This window comes from Sapajus apella, unplaced genomic scaffold (assembly GCF_009761245.1).
Source record: "Sapajus apella isolate SASKATOON/1434 unplaced genomic scaffold, GSC_monkey_1.0 scaffold43, whole genome shotgun sequence".
NCBI lineage: Eukaryota > Metazoa > Chordata > Mammalia > Primates > Cebidae > Sapajus > Sapajus apella.
The window spans coordinates 9123001-9142316 of NW_022436983.1; the positions used below are offsets into that span (position 1 = coordinate 9123001).

Consider the following 19316-nt stretch of genomic DNA (forward strand, 5'->3'; position numbering starts at 1 on the left):
CAGGAGGCAGAGGTTGCAGTGAGCTGAGATCACACTACTGCACTACAGCCTGGGCAACAGAGCAGGACTCCGTGTCAAAAAAACAAAACAAACAAACAAAAAACACTAGCCTGGCATGGGGGCAGGCACCTGTCATCCCAGCTACACGGGAGGCTAAGGCACAAAAATCACTTGAGCCCGGGAGGTGGAGGTTACAGATTGCTGAGACCGTGCCACTGCACTTTAGCCTGGGTTACAGAGCAAGACTCCATCTCCAATACATAAATAAGTAAAGTATAAGGTAGGGAGAGAGAATGAACACACACCTCAAGCAGAGTGGGGTGGGGAGTGCCAAAAAGCACCTCAGAATTTTCTGTCTCAGGATCCTTGGAAAATCCATACTTCCAAGAAAGCCCCGTCTCCTGCCCAAATTAAACAGTAACCACCTGAGGTCGGGAAAAGGGTCTTATCAGCGCAGGTTTCTCTCTCCAAGGGGCGGTTCGGCCTTGACCAGGTGGACTCACCCCGCTCCTGCCTATAAGTGTGCTCCCAGCCCACGCCGACAGCCAGTCAGTCCCGAGCACCCACACCATGCTGGGCGTCACTGTCCTCACCGCACTCTTGGCCTGCGGTAAGTGGTGGGGTGGGGCCGCCGCTGGCAAGCCGGGGCTGGCCTCCAGGGCAAGGATAGGATGGGAGGGGGACCTCTGCTCTCCAAGAAAGGCGCCTTAGGGTCCCCTGTGGGTTCAGATGCTACCAACCAGCTGTGTGCCAGACGAGTCGCAGCCTGCCTGGTAACTGTTTTCACATCTACAAAACAGGGAAGGTGATCTAACCTGTCCCTAGTTAGAAATGAGACGTGGAAACACCAGGTGAGGCGTGGGGACACGAGATGCCCATCCTGGGGTCACCCCAGGGACCGTTGGGATTCGCCTTTCCCAGCACTCTCTCCCCCTTGGGGATTCTCCATTCCATCATTTTGGTGGCATTTTCCCAGATTAGGAGGCCAGGGACTTGGCTTAAATGCCACTTCTTCTCTGCGGGACCCGGAAAAGTCGCGTCACCGCTCTAAATCTCACTGGCTTTTTTGGCAAAGACGAGCACTTAATTAAGAGTCTTTCCAGCTAACAGCAACGACAGCAGTAACAACAGCAGCTCCTGCTTCTGTGTGTTTAGTGTGTGCCAGGCACTGTGCTAGGCCCCTTACACGTAGGAGCCAATTTCAACCTCAAAACAAGCTTGAGAGGTAGGGTGTATTGCCGGGCGCGGTGGCTCACGCCTGTAATCCCAGCACTTTGGGAGCTCAAGGCAGGTGGATGACTTGAGGTCAGGAGTTTGAGATCAGCCTGGCCACCATGGTGAAACCCCGTCTCTATTAAAAATACCAAAATGAGCCAGGCATGGTGGTGGGCACCCGTAATCGCAGCTATTCAGGAGGCAGGAGAATCGCTCGAACCCAGGAGACGGAGGTTGCAGTAAGCCGAGATGGGGCCATCGTACTCCAGCCTGGGTGACGAGTGTAAAATTCCATCTCAAAAAAAAAAGGTAGGGTCTATTAATAGCCCCATTTTACAGATGAGGACATCGAGGTTCAGTGTGACTCATTATCTTGCCTGGCATCACATGGCGGGTTGTGGAAGAGGCAGAATTTGAGTCCACATCTGTCTTGCAGAATGGCACGTGTTCTTGACCACTCCCCACAGCTTCCCGGCTATCACAGTGTATTTAATGCTCTCTCTCACACACACCATGATGCAGGGGCCTAGAAAGCAGCAGCAGAACACAGGTGTACCAGGCACTCACACACACGCCACACACATTTTTGTTGTTGTTGTTGTTGAGATGGAGTTTTGCTCTTGCCGCCCAGGCTGGAGTGCAATGGTGTTATCTCGACTCACTGCAACCTCAGCTTCCCAGGCTCAAGCGATTCTCCTGCCCCAGCCTCCCAAATGGCTGGGATTACATGTGTGCACCACCATGCCTGGCTAATTTTTGTATTTTTAGTAAAGACAGGGTTTCGCCATGTTGGTCAGGCTGGTCTCAAACTCCTGACCTCAAGTCATCCGCTCACCTGGGCCCCCCAAAGTGATGGGATTACAGGCGTGAGCCAGCGTGCCCAGCCAAGCTCTTTCTTTCCTATGTGTTGTCTAATTCAGTTCTCAGGACAAACTCACCAGGTTAGTGTGATTCTTCCCATTTCACAGAAAGGGAAGACAAAGCCTACAGACCGGGGCGGCTTCCCCTCAAGTCACACAGTAAAACACGAACCCCGTGTCCGCCCCGCCCCAAGTCTGTGCTCCTTCCATCTGCCCACCCTCCCACCCCTTTCCCCATGGTCAGCCGGCCCCACTCACCGGCTCTCCTGGCCTCCTGTCTCCTCAGCCTCCAGCTGCGGGGTGCCCAGCTTCCTGCCCAACCTATCCGCCCGAGTGGTGGGAGGAGAGAATGCCCGGCCCCACAGCTGGCCCTGGCAGGTAAGCCTGTGTGGGGCTGGGAGGTAGAGAGAGAGGGTGATGGGGTGAGGGCCCACGGACCTACAGGCTGACACACAGCACTCCCCACCCTCCTGCAGATCTCCCTCCAGTACCTCAAGGACGACACGTGGAGGCACACGTGCGGCGGGACCTTGATTGCCAGCAACTTCGTCCTCACGGCTGCCCACTGCATCAGGTGTGCAGGGATGACACCCTGAGACCCGGCCGTCATCCAGGGGTGGGAGCCTGAAACTCTGCTTTTACTGAGCAGCTTCTCCACATCCAGGCACTGGCCTACATAAGCTACTCACACGCAGTAACTCAGTTGTGCATTTATTCAGTCAAACATTTATTGTGCATCTACTATATGCCAGGAAACAGCAGTGAAAACAAAGTCTGTGCTCTCAGGAAACTTATATTCTTCTGGCAGGCAGAGCAGCAGACAATTAAACAAATAAATATATAACATCTCCGGTGATAAAAAATAAGGTCTTGGTCAGGTGCTAGCACTGTGGGAGGCCGAGGCAGGAGGATCACCTGAGGTCAGGAGTTCCAGACCAGCCTGGCCAACATAGTGAAACCTGTCTCTACTAAAAATACAAAAATTAGCCAGGTGTGATGGCAGGCTCCTATAATCCCAGCTACTAGGGAAGCTGAGGTAGGAGAATAGCTCGACCCCAGGAGATGGAGTTTGCAGTGAGCCGAGATTACGCCATTGCACTCTAGCCGGGGCAACAGAGCAAGATTCTATCTCAAAAAAGTAAAAAATACAAAAATAAGTTGGGAAGAGGACAAACAGAATGAGGGGTTCTATTTTAAATGGGATGGCCGGGGAAGAGCTGAAAGGGGGATATTTGGGCAAAGGCCTGAAGGAAGTGAGGGAGGAAATTATGGCCCTAGGGGAAGGGTGTTCCAGGCAGCGGGAACAGCCATGCGAAGGCTTGGAGAAGAGACCTGTCGGTGTGGTTGAGAAATATTGAGGACGCCACGATGGCAGGGGCAGCATGTGCTGGAGAGCGGGAGGAAGTGACGGCCACACTGTGCAGGTCAGGCCAGGACTCTGGCTTCGACCCTCAGTAACATGGAGCTGCCGGAAGGGTTTCTCAGCAAAGGAGAGTTGTGGGCTGACGTATTTTTCTATATTCCATAAAATATTTTTAATATATTTTATAAAATATATACTTACAATATATTTCATATTGTATATTTCATATATACTTTTTTTTTTTTGTAGAGACAGGGTCTCGTTCCATAGCCCAGGCCGGAATGCAGTGGCGCCATCGTGGCTCACTGTAGCCTCGATCTCCTGAGCTCAAGTGATCCTCCCACCTCAGCCTCCTGAGTAGCTGGGACTATAAGCACAGACCCCCACACATTCCCAGCTAATGTTTCTTCTTCTTCTTCTTCATTTTTAAAAAAAACTTAGAATCCCAAACCTAACCATGATTTTTCCACTTTTTGTAGAGATGGGGTTTTGACATGTGCCCAGGCTGCTCTCAAACTCCTGGCCTCAAGAAGTCCTCCCGTCTCGGCCTCCCAAGGTGCTGGGATGACAGGAGTGAGCCACCACGCCTGGCCTGAGATATTTTGTAACTCACGCTGCTGAATTCAGAACAGACAGGAGTAGGCCAGCGCACCAGTGAGAGGCAGTTAGGCGGATGCCACAAACGTGCAGGCAAGAGCGGTGGAAGCTTGGATGAGTTTATTCTCACAGCTGCCCTGGGAGTAAGTTCCAGTATTGCCTCCCTCTTACAAATGAGGGAACTGAGGCACAAGGCTACACAGCCAGGAGAAGAAAGGCCACAACGTGAACCCAAGTCCCTAGACTCCAAGTCCTGGACCCTTTCCCCTCACCCTGGGAAAGGACAGTGGGGACACTCCTTTCCCCCCAACTGAGTCCCACAAAAGCCCTGAGCTTCCTCGCTGTCCCATGGGCTGGCAGGACCAGGGGGCCACCCTGACCTGGTCCCCTTCCTTCACCCAGCAACACCCGGACCTACCGTGTGGGCCTGGGGAAGAACAACCTGGAGGTGGAAGATGAGGAAGGATCCCTGTTCGTGGGTGTGGACACCATCTATGTCCACGAGAAATGGAACTCCTTCCTGGTGCGGTGAGTAATGAGCTGCCCATCCCACGGCCGCTGGGGGCAGTGCGGAAGTCGGGGTCCCCGGGGACGGAGCCACAGAGCCTGTCCCACCCGTACCTGTGTTATAAGTAAAATTTCGATGCCGCAAAAAAACAGCATTTGAAGATAAATCATCTCAGCAAGGCAGTTTATTTCTATAGAAGAGCGCGGCTCAAGGATGGAGCCAAGGTGGCCGCACACCTGGACAAGGAGGGGAAGGGGCACTTATGCCTGACGGGGGACGCCCCTACTGCTGCGCCGCTCCCCTATTGGCTAGGGTTAGACCGCCCAAGCTAGACTAATCCTGATTGGCTATTTTAAAGAAAGCAGGGGTCCGAGCTGGAGTGGCAGGGTGGGTGGTTTGGTGGGAAGGACAGTTATGGGCGGGTCAGAGCAGGCAGCCAGGGGTGACCAAGGTCAAAGAAAGTAACTGGAGCAGGTGACCCGGATGAGTCAGGACGGAGCTGGGGGCCGGGGAAACCGACGTGAACTACCAATTAGAACCGGAGGAGAAGGTTGTTTACTGGATTACAAGGAAGTTAAACTTTAAAATGGAAAATCAAAGAATGAGAGAGCTGAACATACTGACACACTGATTCTTTGAAGAGAAACTTGGGGTTCACTGCATCTAACATCTGACACCCATCCTCACCCTGGACAGCCAGCAAATGACTCTCTTACACAAAATGGCAAAATGCTAAGTGGAGGCAAATGCCCCTCTTATCCCCTTCATTGGCCAAGGCTCCCAGGAAGGTCCACAAGGAAGACCCCCACAGTGTCTCTCCAGAGGCTGGGCCTACTGTATGCCCACATTGCAATCACACTTTATATGCCATCTGTTATGTAATCCTCACAACAGTCCTGGACTAAGAACCAAGGCTCAGAGAGGTTAAGAAATGTGTCCGAGCCGGGCGCGGTGGCTGACGCCTGTAATCCCAGCACTTTGGGAGGCCGAGGCGGGTGGATCACGAGGTCAAGAGATCGAGACCATCCTGGTCAACATGGTGAAACCCCGTCTCTACTAAAAATACAAAAAATCAGCTGGGCATGGTGGCGCATGCCTGTAATCCCAGCTACTCAGGAGGGTGAGGCAGGAGAATTGCCTGAACCCAGGAGGCGGAGGTTGCGGTGAGCCGAGATTGCGCCATTGCACTCCAGCCTGGGCAACAAGAGCGAAACTCCGTCTCAAAAAAAAAAGAAAAAGAAATGTGTCCGAGGTCACACAGCCCACCGAGGTCCCCAGGTCTGTCTGGGGCGGCCAGCCTTTACTCCTGTAACACGAAAATATGAAAACTGGCATCTGAAGGTGCCATCTTTGGGGATTCGAATTCTCAACTTGCTATAGCCTCTTTCTGACTAAAGCACAGCCAGCAATGGTTTGGAACACTTCCCCCCATCTCCCTCTGTCAGCCCTTCCCCGAGGTGATAATGTGGGAAGCAGCTTGTCAACAGGGCAAGCAACCATGCCGGATGATGAATCATTTGTCCTGGCATCCCCAAAGGCCAAGAAGAAGCTAGCAGTCAGGATGTTTGTGAAGGACTCCTGAGCACCCTTGACCTGACTCCCAACTCACAGCCCGAGCTCCCTAGCCTGGGCTTGGGGGGCCAGGGCCCTCCTGCCCCTCACCTTCTCCATTTTGGATTCCAGCAATGACATTGCCCTCATCAAGCTTGCAGAGCACGTGGAGCTGAGTGACACCATCCAGGTGGCCTGCCTGCCAGAGAAGGACTCCCTGCTCCCCCAGGACTATCCCTGCTATGTCACTGGCTGGGGCCGCCTCTGGAGTGAGTATTGTCCCTGGCAAATCCCGAGAGCCTTCCTGAAGGAAGCAGCATGCCACCCACATTTGCCCACTGCTTTCCCTTTTGCCTTCACATTTTCATGTCTTTGTAATCCCTGTAACAGTAACAGCTAATATTTATTAAGCACATACCATGTGACAGACACGCTAACAAGTGTCTCTGAGAGAGGTGGTAAGGCTTAGATGAATTCGGATTTGCCAAGTGTTCAGAACAGCACTTGGCACGTAGTGTCGCATAAATAAACTGAAATAAACCGTTTGTGGGGGGATGACATCTCTGGTATACCATATGCCCAAATAGATCCCAGCTGAATTAAAAGTTAAATGCAAATAATGAAACTATGGGAGACGGGAGAAAATGCAGATCACTATTTAGAAAATCCCGGGGGAGAGGCCAAGTGTGGTGGCTCACGCCTGTAATGTCAGCATTTTAGGAAGCCAAGGAGGAAAGATCTCTTGAGGCCAGGAGTTCAAGACCAGCCTGAGCAACATAGTGAGACCCTGCCTCTACAAAAAAAAATTCTTTAAATAGCGGTGTATGGTGGCGTGTGCCTGTAGTCCCAAACCACTCAGGAGGCTGAGGCGAGAGGATCTCTTGAGGGCTTTGAGGCTGCCATGAGCTGTGATCTTGCCACTGCACTCCAGCCTGAGCGACAAGTGAGACCTTGTATCCAAAAAAAAAGAAGGAAAGAAAACAAGAAAATATTGGGGTGAGAAAGGGTTTTTAATGTGTGACAGCCAAGGCAGAGACCTGCAGGGAATGATGACAATTAACCCCCAGAATCCAATTTCAAGACAACTCAGCTCAGTGGCTATTCCCCCAAGGGCTCCCAGTAGCCTGCTCCCAATCCCCTGGGATCTTGGCTGGCCTCTTGAGGAAGGGCAGGTGTGTGGTGCTCACAGCATCTCAGCCAGCACTCCCCTGGGTCCTGTCCCAGGCCTCTGCTCCCTGAAGGCCTGGGGCGGGGCTGGGCTGCCCGGCTGCCTCCCTGCTCACTGCCCACTCTCTCCCCAGCCAACGGCCCCATTGCTGATGAGCTGCAGCAGGGCCTGCAGCCAGTGGTGGATCACGCCACGTGCTCCAGGAGCGACTGGTGGGGCTTCAGGGTAAAGGAGACCATGGTGTGCGCCGGGGGCGACGGCGTCATCTCAGCCTGCAATGTGAGTGGCTAGGTTCTGCACTTTTCCCTACTCCCAGTGGCCAAGTGGACATGGGCAAAGGGGGGTGCAATGGGCCAAACCCTTCCCCAGGAGGAGACTGAGCAAGCCCTGGCTGGGCCCAGCAGGCTCAGGGGAAGCCTATCACCCCCCGGCACTGTGGTGAGTGCATGAGCATTGAGCTTGACTAACTGAGTTCAAGCCCCAGACCCACCATTTATGAGCTGTGTAACCTTGGGAAGGCCATTGAACCTCTGACCTCAGTTTTTCCATCTGTAAAATGGAATTCTAGTAACTACTTCACAGGGTTAGGACTACATGAGTCTAAAGGACACAGAAGAGGCATCACTCAAGTCGCTATACATGTTCCTCCATGCCATTTACTCCACCAGTCCAGGGAGACCAGAACCATGAAACATCTAAGATAATCAGGGAATGTCCTGTTTTCAAACACATGGCCCTCTCCCCATTCTCGCCCTCCTTCCTCGCCTTCCCAGGCCTCCAGCACAGATGCCAGCATCCTCACTGCTCTGGGTAGCTCACAGAGTCTTAGACAAGGTGACCTGAACAGCTAGGAAACCGAGCCACAGAGAGGAATAACATCATCCCAAGATCACACAGCAAACCAAGAGCTAGTCGGACACCCCAGAGCCTCCCAGAATGAGGCCAAGGCAGCCCCAAACACATTTCCTCTGTCTCCCTCACCTTGGGCAGCCTGAGTCCAAAACTGTCTACTGAGGCTGAGAAAGCCAACCCAATCCCCCACTCACCCAGCCCCGCTTCCCAAACTGCCTCTCAGGGGCCTAGTGAAGGACTGATGCCCTCCTGGTCTGCTGCAGGGGGACTCGGGGGGCCCACTGAACTGCCAGTTGGAGAACAGCTCCTGGGAGGTGTTTGGCATCGTCAGCTTTGGCTCTGGGTTGGGCTGCAACACCGTCAAGAAGCCTGTAGTCTACACCCGGGTGTCCGCCTACATCGACTGGATCAACGAGGTGGGTGCTGCCTCCACAGCTGTCTCTGCACCTGTCAGCCCCTCGCCCTTACTCACCCACTCCCTCATTCATTCATTCATGCACTTATTCACTCATTCACGCATTTATTCACTCATTCAGTGATTCATTCATACACTTATTCAACATTCACTCTCTTTCAAGAAATATTGATCGAGTGCTTACAGCAGCAGGCCTTGAGTTGAATGTCAATAAGGAAACAGTCATCAACTCCTCCATCCATTCATCCACTGCCTTCAGCAAATTCTCACGTCCTCATCCAGGCTCCACACCCGTCTCTCCCCAAAACCGACCCCCTGAGGGTATAGCCCAGCAGAGGAGGGGGATGGTGTGGATGGCCACTTATCACCTTGAGGGTAGGGGAACAGAGGGGCATACTTAGCTGGGGGCATCCCTGCTGGGAAGAGCATGTGTTCCAAGCCCCATTTGCACAGTGGCCTGAAATGCCAAGGGGCTCAGACCCCTTGGACAGGGACAAGGCTGGCATGTTAAGGCGGGGGATTCCCCCACAGACCCACCCTCCGGGCGGAGCCTTGTACTGCCCCTGAAGGTGGCACAGCCCTGAGTCCCTCACACTGTTCTCTGCTCCTCCAGAAAATGCAGCTGTGATTTGTCGCTGGGAACAGCAGCAGCGAGTGCCTGCAGCAGCAATAAACCTCCTTTCCCTCGAGCTGCCTGGGTCCTTGATTTGCGTCTGTTGCTTCCAGGCTCTGCTGCTGCCCCTTTCCACACTGTGGAGCCAAGGAGACACCCACCCAGCCAGCTTCCCCCACCCCGATTAGACAGGTGGGGAAACAGAGGCCCAGGGAGAGGGCCTAGGAAGGAGCCTCCTGGGGCATTCATGGGAGGCAGGGGCTGGGGATGGAGATCCCAGGAAGTCTTGTGTGAAGCCGGAGGGGATGGGAGTTAAGGACACATCAGACACCTTCCCCACTCCACCTCACAAGCTGTGAGCCGGTGAGACCCTGATGAAACCATTCGCTTCTCTGATCCTACCTCCACTGAGGGGCCTGGTGGGTCCTCACAGCCCCCCAGCTGCAGGTGGAAGACAGAATGTCCCCAAAAGCAGCCTCCCCCAGCCCAGAGAGGCCAGGCCACAGACGATGGCCAAAGCTCAGGGACAACCACTCCTGGGGAAGGGGCTCCCTGGCAGGGACCTTGCCCACCCCAGCCCACAGCCCACAGCTGCTGTTGGCCGGGGCTCTCTGCTTCGAGAAATGTTTAGTGAGCCAGCCTCTGTGTCCAGCCCTGTGCTGGGCATGGTGAGGGTACAGGAGAAGGCGGAGAGCCCAGCCCCACCCTCAGAAGATGTACATTTGAAGAAGGCAATGGATCCCACGCAGAATCACAGTGGTCAGAGCTGGGTATGCTTTCACTGCATTCGACAGGTCGGGGAACTGAGGCCCAGAGAGAAAGAGTTGGGACAGCCGGCAACACCTGATCCAGAAGTCTCAGGAGGAGAGAGTTCTCCTGAAGCTGACAAAAGGGCAAGAGGGGCCAGAGATGGGAGGGACCCAGCGTCCCGGCAGGGACGTGCCAGGAGGAACGGACCCTGATGATGGGGTCTCTGGGCTGGCGTGCTCCTGGGGATGCCCTGTTCTGTGGAGGTCCCAGCAGCCCAGCCTCTGGACCCCTTGCAGGAGAGCCCTCGGCTGCAGCTGCCTCAGACTGGCACAAGAGTTGTCCCTTTTCTCCACCAGACTTTGTCCTTGAGAAGTGAGGACCATGGCATGACTCCCACACCCCCATGATGCCAAGGCAAGTTTCAGGAAAGACTTTATTTACTCAACAAGTAACGGGGTCTACAGGGAGCCCAGCACCCCCCCCACCCCCCAGACCGGAATCCAGGGATAACGGGATCCCAGCTGTGCAGGAGACAGACTAGTAAATAGATCACTGAATTCCCTGGAATACATTTGAAAACAGAAATACAGTCCAGGAGCATAGAAAAGGGACACTTAAACCAGTGCCAGTTGATGGGAGGAGTCCAGGATGGCTTCCTGGAGGTAATGACACCCAAGACTGGTGGTTTCTTTGTTTGTTTGTTTTCGAGACTGAGTCTCGTACTGTCACCTGGGCTGGAGTGCAATGGTGTGATCTCGGCTCATTGCAACCTCTGCCTCCCTGGTTCACACGATTCTCCTGCCTCAGTCTCCTGAGTAGCTAGGATTACAGGTGCACACCACCACACCTGGCTACTTTTTGGTATTTTTAGTAGGGAAGGGGTTTCACTATGTTGGCCAGATTGGTCTTGAACTCCTGACCTCATGATTCGCCTGCCTCGGCCTCCCAAAATGCTGGGATTACAGGTATGAGCCACCACCACCAAGCTTGGTCTTAAAATTTGACTAGGAGGTACCTAAGTTCAGAAGGTAGTTCTGTTTGCTTAATTCAAACTTCATTCCCAGCTAACTTCTTTACTTCTCTTTTTTTTTCTTTTTGAGATGGAGTCTCGCTCTGATGCCCAGGCTAGAGTGCAGTGGCGTGATCTCAGCTCACTACAACCTCCGCCTCCCAGGTTCGAGCGATTCTCCCACCTTGGCTTCCCAACTAGCTGGGATTACAGGCACATGCCACCACACCCCACTATTTTTTTTTTTTTTTTTTTTTTTTGTATTTTTTTAGTAGAGATGGGATTTCACCATGTTGTCCAGGCTGGTCTCAAATTCCTGAGCTCAGGTGACCCGCCCACCTTGGCCTCCCAAAGTACTGGGATTACAAGCATGAGCCACCACACCCAGCCTCATTCCCAGCTATCTTCTTTTGTGTGTATCTTTATATTGGGGGTTATAAATGCTAAATGCTTGTTGTCCTCAGATTCCTTGTAGTTACAGAGCTATAGGACTCCATTCTGGCCTATAATGTGTAATAATTAAATAACATCTAACATTTATCAGGCACTTAGTATGTGCCAAGCACTGTTCTATAGCTTTTACATTATCTCGATCCCCAAAAACAACCCTATGAGGCAGGTTACTATTCACATCATGCCCATTTTACAGATGAGAAAACTGAGGCCAGAGAGGGTTGTTAGTGCTTCCCAACGTTTAACTAGCAGTTGGTGGAGCTGGGATCCAGACTTTGGTAATCTGGCTCCAGGGCCTGTGCTCTTGTACACTATGCTGTGCTGCCCTGCAGTGTAAAACGTCCTCTGGAAAAACAAAATCTTTTCTGATAAGAAGGATGTGACATAGCTGATGCTGCCTCTTCCCCTTCTTCCTTTCTTGAATATGGATGCAATGCCTGGAGCTGAGGCAGCCATCTTGTGGCCAAGAGAATTACAGAGATGTCAGCTTAGACCTCATCAAGCTGTAGATGCAATGCCAGCCACCATTTTCCTCCGAATGTCTTGCTATGTGAAAAAAAAAAAATCCATATGCATTTGTTTTAGCCACTGAAGTAGGTTTTCAGTTACTTGCTAATCAGTTCACTGGGGAATAGAAGGGGTCACTTTCCAGTGGAGGGAACAGTATGAACAAAGCATAGCGACTGCGTGACTCCGGTGTTGCCGGAGCATAAAGTCAGGGGCAGGGGCAGAGTGACCAATTGTTCTGGTTTCCCCGGACTGAGTTTTCCAAGACACAGGAGTTTCAATGCTAAAACTGGAAGAGTCCCAGGCAAACCAAGACAGTTGGTCACCCTGGCAGGGAGGGACAAGAGACAAGGCTGGAGAGGAAGCAAGTGCCCTTCACAGAGGGCCCCTTGTACAGTGGTAGGGGCAGCTAGGTCTTCATGCTGAGGGCAGTGGGAGCTGTGGAGGGCTTTTAGACAGGGAAGTGGCCACTGTTGTCCGATGTATACACTAAAGTGTCCATCTGACCGCTGTGGGGAGGGTGGTCTGGAGCACACAAAAGTGGAGGCAGGGAGGCCAGTGAGGAGGCTGCTGCAGCAGTCTAGGCCAGAAATAATGCAGCCTGGATGGAGGTGGTAATGAAAAGGAGAAAAGGGAGGTATTCAGTAATTATTATTATTATTATTATTATTATTTTGAGACAGGGTCTTGCTCTGTCGCCAGGCTGGAGTGCAGTGGCTCAATCTCAGCTCACTGCAACCTCCACCTCCCGGGTTCAAGTGATTCTCTTGCCTTAGCCTCCTGAGTAGCTGGGATTACAGGCACATACTACCACGCCCAGCTAAGTTTTGTATTTTTAGTAGAGACGGAGTTTCACCACGTTGGCCAGGCTGGTCTAGATCGCTTGACTTCGTGATCCGCCTGCCTCAGTCTCCCAAAGTGCTGGGATTACAGGTGTGTGCCACCACGCCCAGCTAAGTTTTGTATTTTTAGTAGGATGGGTTTTCATCATGTTGGCCAGGATGATCTTGATCTCTTGACCGCGTGATCCGCCCCCAAAGTGCTGGGGTTACAGGCGTGAGCCACTGTGCCCGGCCTCAGTAATTATTTAAGAGGCACAATTGCAGTGTTGAGCAGCAGGCTCCCAGCCCCACAGCTACGTAAACTTCCATGAATCTGATTAATTATCAAAACCACTATTTGTCAGGAGCTAGGCATGGTAGCATAGACCTGTAGTCCCAGCTACTGGGAAGGCTGAGGCAGAAGGAATGCTTGAGCCCAGAAGTTCGAGACCAGTGTGGGCAACATAGTGATCCCCCGTCTCTACAAAAAGTACAAAAATTAGCCAGGTGTAGTGGCATGTACCTGTGGTGGCAGCTACTTAGGAGGCTGAGACAGGAGGATCACTTGAGCCCAGGAGGTCAAGGCTGCAGTGAGCCATGATCATGCCACTGCATTCCAGCCTGGTCAACAGAGTGAGACCCTGTCTCAAAAAAAAAAAAAAAAAAACCACCCACCACAAAAATTACTATTTGTTAGCTCATACATGGTGAAACACAACCCACAGTTCAGTTTGTTCAACAGGAGTGTAAAATTTGGCGAGGCATGTGGCTCATGTCTGTAATCCTAGCACTTTGGGAGGCCATGGGGGTTGGAGCACCTGAGGTCAGGAGATCGAGACCAGCCTTGCCAACATGTCAAAACCCCATCTCTAATCAAAATACAAAAAATTAGCGGGGCATGGTGGCAGGCAGCTACAATCCCAGCTACTCAGGAGGCTGAGGCAGGAGAATGGCTTGAACCTGGTTGGGGGGGGTGGGGGCGGGGGTGGAGGTTGCAGTGAGCCAAGATCACACTACTTCACTCCAGCCTGGGTGAAAGAGTGAAACTCCATCTCAAAAAAAAAAAAGAGGTAAAATTCTCAGCTTTGGGGACAAGATCCACTATTGTGCCCAAGAATCGATGCCTATGTACGGTAAACAGAATATGCTCCCTGCAAAAGATGTCTATATCCTAATTCCCAGAACCTGTGAACATGTTACCTTACTTAGCAAAAGGGATTTTTCAGATATGATTAAATTAAGGGTCTTGCCGTGGAGTGACCATCTTGGATTATCTGGGTGAGCTCTGTGTAATCAATAAGCGTCCTTAGAGGAGAGAGACAAGAGGGTCAGGGTCAGAGAGAGATTTGAAGATGCTGTGCTGCTGGCTCTGAAGACAGAGGAAGGGGCCATGAACCAAGGAATGCAGGCGGCCTCCAGAAGCTGGTAGAGGCAAGGAAATGGATTCTTCTCTAGACCTCCAGAAAGAAACAGTCCTGCCAATACCTGGACTTCAGCCCAGTGAGACAAACTGTGGAGTTCTGACCTCCAGAACTATAAGATAATAAATGTGTGTGTTTTTAGCCACTACGTTTGTGATTTGTTACAAGAGCAATAGGAACCGAATGCACCATCCTTGCTCCCATGTTAGAAGGCAAAATCCAAAGTGCACTGCGGTGAGTGTAGTGGGGAGGGAGAGGGAGGGGTCAGGAAGGACTCCCTGGGATCTGGCTTGGGTGACAGTAGGGATTTGTGGACTTTGTCCAAGAGGTCACAAACTGGTAGATGGAAGGGAGGGAAACTGGAAACTTAGGCATGAACCTCCCACCTCCACCTTCTGCCTGGGGGCTGGCAGGCCTAGAAGGGGCTGCTGAGAGCCCCAGGAGCCACTGATCCACTAGTGTGCCACTACATGCCTAATACCATTGCGTGCCTAGCAGGTATTGAGCACTTGGTAATTTGTGTTAGGCTCCACCCAAGACTTCATATATACAATCTCATTTCATCCTCATGACAACCCTAATTATCATCCTCCTTTACAGATGAGGAAACTGAGGCTCAGAGAGGTTTCAAACCTCAGCCCAGATCACACAGCTAGTAATGGGACACCACGATTTAAACCCAGGTAGTCAAACTCCAGAGCCTGTGAAACTAACAATTTGTTGTTCTGCCATGAATCCTCAAGTCTAAGGATGCCTTCACACACTGACCTCCTCTAGTGACCAGGAGAGGTAGGCTGTGGGGGTGCTGAGAAGTCTCAATGAAGCCAGCAATAAGCTCAGAGAGATAGAGGCTTGAGAGGAGACTTATTGCTCCCAGATGCTCACAAAAGATTTTCAGCCACTGTATCAGCTACCAGAAGCATGACACTGCTGCCTGACAACCAGCCCCAAACTCCCAGTGGCATCCAGGGATGAGCACTTATTGCTGACACGTCTGGGCCCACCTGGGGGTGTCAGGCAGCCCTGCTGATTGGGGCTGGACTCACTCGTAGCTTTAGGGGTCAGCCTGGGTTGGCTGATCCAGTGTGGGTCAGACTGGACAGCCTGGTTCTGTGGGTCAGACTGGATAGCCTGGTCTCACCCACCTCCCAGGAGGGCACTGCATAGCAAAGGGCATGGGTGCAGGGAAGGCGAGGAATCAGGGCCATCTTGGTCAGCCACCACAGCCACATTCTCTCTGACTCAAACAAGAAGCATAAACTAAGGCAGGGCAGAGGGAGGGTACTCACTGGGCCGGAGCTCTGAAATCACCAACAGGCAGTCAGTGGTCGAGTCACTTAACCTCTTTGGGCCTTAGTTTTCCCCATCTGTGAAATGAACAACTGCCCTGTCTTCTTATTCGGAGCTGATGAAATAACAGAGGCTTGTGAATGGGGCAGGGGGGTCGTTAACTACTACTGTCCTCAGTCCCTGGACTCAAATCTTCGCTGTGTCTTTTTTTTTTTAAAGACAGAGTTTCACTCTTATTGCCCAAGCTGGAGTGCAGTTGTGCGCTCACAGCAACCTCCGCCTCCCGGGTTCAAGTGAGTCTCCTGCCTCAGCCTCCTGGGTAACTGGGATTACGGGCACCTGCCACCACACCCAGCTAATTTTTTTTATTTTTAGTAGAGACGGGGTTTCATCATGCTGGCCAGCCTAGTCTCGAACTCCTGACCTCAGGTGATCCACTGGCCATGGCCTCCCCAAGTGCTGTGATTAAAGGCATGAGCCACTGAGCCCCGCCCTCCCTCTCTCTTTTTGTTCCTTAGGAGAGGAAGCCTCATTCCTAGCAGGCCTCAGGCCTCCAGCATATCCTTGGGGTCCACGTCCCAGAAACTGAGTCCCATCAAGTTGAGACACAGGCTGAGTCTCCAAAGGTTCTCATGGCAGTGGGCCACAGGACCACATGAAGGCAAAGAATAAATAGGCAGCATCTTCCCATCGCATCCATTTTCTGTGACGATCAGGAGGGAAGAAAAGACTTTATATTGAAATAAACCCAGCTATGTATGAAGTCACAAAATTCAAATTAAGCTTTCAAATGAAGAATGAGACTTCCAAGACATTTTGCTATTGTGAGTGCCATGTGCTCGACCCCAGGTCATCACTTCACTGCAAATTAGAGCCAGCGAATCCAATCTGTTTTGTAAATAAAGTTTTATTGGAACACGGCTATGCCCATATGGCTGCTTTTGCACTGCAACGGCCAAGTTGACTAGTTGTGACAGAGACCATATGGCCTGCTGAAATATTTACTGTCTGGCCCTTTACACAGAAAGCTTGCCAACCGCTAAACTCCTTGCATTATTTGATGAAAAGGTTTGAAGAATTCTGTGCTATTCGAATATCTTAGGCCTGCAGGTCTAAGGAATTAAGAGTAAACCTTTATTGCAGCTACTATTCTGAGTGATCAAATCAAACTATTGTTTGATTCTAACAACCCTAAGACGTAATGGTATTGTTATTGTTTCTCTTTGATAGGCGAGGAACCCAAGGAAGAGAGTGAAATGTGCCTTAGTCCAGTGCTTCTCAAATGTTAATACGCAGAGGAAGGAAATCATCTGGGATTATATATTAAACCACAGACAGTGAAGATGGGACATTCTGCATTTCTAACCAGCGACTAAGCTGTGCTGCTACTGCTGGCCCAGGCCACACTCCGTAGAAAGGATCCAAACCACAGGCTCACTACACAGAGGCACCCGGGGCTTAAGCCCAGGCCCCCAGCCACTAAGCCACGTGGCTCCTCAGAGCAGTTGTCCTGAATGAGTCACAAACTCCATGAGAATTTCACATCTGGCTGGGTGCAGTGGCTCATGCTTGTAATCCCAGGACTTTGGGAGGATGGGTGGATCACCTGATGTCAGGAGTTCAAGACCAGCCTAGCCATCATGGCAAAACCCAGTCTCTACTAAAAATACAAAAAATTAGCCAGGCTAATTTTTGAGTGGTGGTGGGGGACGCCTGTAATCTCAGCTGCTTGGGAGGCTGAGGCAGGAGAATTTGCTTGAACCCAGGGGGCAGAGGTTGCAGTGAGGCGAGATCATGTCATTGCACTCCAGCCTGGGAGACATAGCAAGACTCTGACTCAAAAAAAGAAAAAGAAAAGAATTACGCATGTGCATCTCCCTGCCCCACTGAGACACCAAGGACCCAGCCCAGTATAGAACCTGATACATTACATCATTGTCAAAACATATAAATGGAGAACTAAGCTCCAGGGTAGGAAGTGTGCTGTAGCCGCTCCCGCACTCTGCCTCCTCTCCCTCTCTTTCCTCCCCTCCCAGCACAGAAGACTAGATTTTTGTGCAGGCGCCACCCCACCGGATCCCGGAGGTTCTGGGTGAAACCTCTTGGCCCAAGACCAAGGGGGAGAGGCCTGGCCAATCAATGCATTGCAACCCCTCCCCACCGCAGCAATTGGCTCAGGAATGGGCATGTGACCTGAGGCAGGTCCAATCAGAGAGGTTGCAGGCTTCTGCAGGGAGCCACCAGAAGGCTGTCACTCACTCACTGCAGGGGATGAGGGGATGTGGGACTGTGGGAATGTGAGGCTACAAAGCAAAATGAGAGGGGAAGGCGGTGATGGGGTGATTTTGCTCCCCAGGGTACATCTGGCAATGTGTGGAGACATTTTTGGTTGTGTCAACTCCGTGGAGAGGGGTAGGGACTGGCATCTAGCTGTCACATTCCTGCAATGCACAGGACATAGACACGGCCCGCATAGCAAAGAATCATCCGCCCAAAATGTCAACACTGCTGCAATTGAGGAACTCTGGACCAGAGATCCTGCAGTGATCTTGTCCCCAAGGAAGGGAGAACCCGGAGCAGCCACAGGCCACTTAATGGAGTCTGAGACCTCAAAGCAGAAGGCAGAAGGAAAAGATGAAGAAAAGCCAAGTCCAGAACCATCGCCAGTGCCCTGAATCCAGCTCTGCTCCTGGACTTTGCCATTCTGTGGCCCAATGAATTACCTTTTGGCTTAAGCACAACTGAGTGAAGTTTTGTGTCACTTTCCAGTCCTGACAGTAGCTGAGCACAGTGGCTCACACCTGTAATCCCAGCACTTTGGGAGGCTGAGGCGGTGGATCACCTGAGGGCAGGCGTTAGAGACCAGCCTGACCAACATGGTAAAACCCCATCTCTACTTAAAAAATACAAAATTAGCCAGGTGTGGTGGCGGGCACCTGTAATCCCAGCTACTTGGGAGGCTAAGGCAGGAGAATCGCTTCAGCCCAGGAGGTGGAGGTTGCAGTGAGCTGAGATCACGCCACTGCATTCCAGCTTTGGTGACAGAGCGAGACTCTGTCTCAAAAAAAAAAAAAAAAATCCTATAGCAACGTGGTGGAACAGACCGAGAATCTGTTCCTCTTCCTCTCTGTTTGTAGATTGGCACCCCAGGCCGGAAATCCTGTGGAACTGGCCCAAGGTTACACAGCAAATTCACAGCAGGTGTTTGTTCAGTGGCCTCATACAGAACAAACTTTAGTTTTATATTAAAACAAACAAAGATACAGAGCAGAATGCCAAATTCACGTGAACCTTTAAGATAAAATATGAAGCTTAAGTGGCCAGGTGCAGTGGCTCATGCCTGTAATCCTAGCACTTTGGGAGGCTAAGGTAGGCAAATCACGAGGTCAGGAGTTCAAGACCAGCCTGACCAATTTGGTGAAACCCCGTCTCTACTAAAATATATATATATATATATATATAAATTAGCAGGGCATAGTGGCACTAGCTGTAGTCCCAGCTACCTGGGAGGCTGAGGCAGGAGAATCACTTGAACCCAGGAGGCAGAGGTTGCAGTAACCCCACTACACTCCAGTCTGGTGACAGAGCGAGACTCCATCTCAAAAAGAAAAAAGAAGAAAAATAAGGAAACACAACTCCTCTCCTCAATCTTACCCGGGGCGCGGTGGGGGTGGAGAGGCACAACTCCAAGGACCAACAATTAGTATGTTTCTTCTTTCCCTAACACATAACTTAATCTCTTCGAAACAGATGGAACCCATATTCCAATATGTACCTTTGGCATCTTTTTCAAAGTATTGCTAGGGGGACAGTTGGCAGAAAATGGAAAAAAAAAAATATTTGGACACAAGCTCTTTTTTTGATTAGGCTTTGAGAAAATCCCCATCTTGCGTGCTCTGAGTATATCTCTCACTGATAAGTTC

General features: G+C 51.5%; 1 protein-coding gene across 1 annotated transcript; it reads left to right on the forward strand.

Annotated features, from left to right (window-relative positions):
* The first annotated feature begins 503 nt into the window (after positions 1 to 503).
* On the forward strand, positions 504 to 9218 carry CTRC (chymotrypsin C). Its single transcript, XM_032300481.1, has 8 exons — positions 504 to 610; positions 2362 to 2453; positions 2552 to 2649; positions 4438 to 4563; positions 6227 to 6363; positions 7396 to 7541; positions 8378 to 8530; positions 9143 to 9218. The coding sequence occupies exons 1-8, from the start codon at positions 571 to 573 to the stop codon at positions 9155 to 9157; spliced, it is 807 nt and encodes a 268-aa protein (XP_032156372.1). The 5' UTR covers positions 504 to 570; the 3' UTR covers positions 9158 to 9218.
* Positions 9219 to 19316: the final 10098 nt, after the last annotated feature.

What these genes read in the sequence shown, in the direction of transcription:
- CTRC (XM_032300481.1), top strand. Translation starts at nt 571, where the DNA reads ATGCTGGGCGTCACTGTCCTCACCGCACTCTTGGCCTGCG. An exon ending in CCCACAGCTGGCCCTGGCAG is followed by an intron (nt 2,454 to 2,551) that starts GTAAGCCTGTGT and finishes ACCCTCCTGCAG; the next exon opens with ATCTCCCTCCAGTACCTCAA. An exon ending in TGGAACTCCTTCCTGGTGCG is followed by an intron (nt 4,564 to 6,226) that starts GTGAGTAATGAG and finishes TTTGGATTCCAG; the next exon opens with CAATGACATTGCCCTCATCA.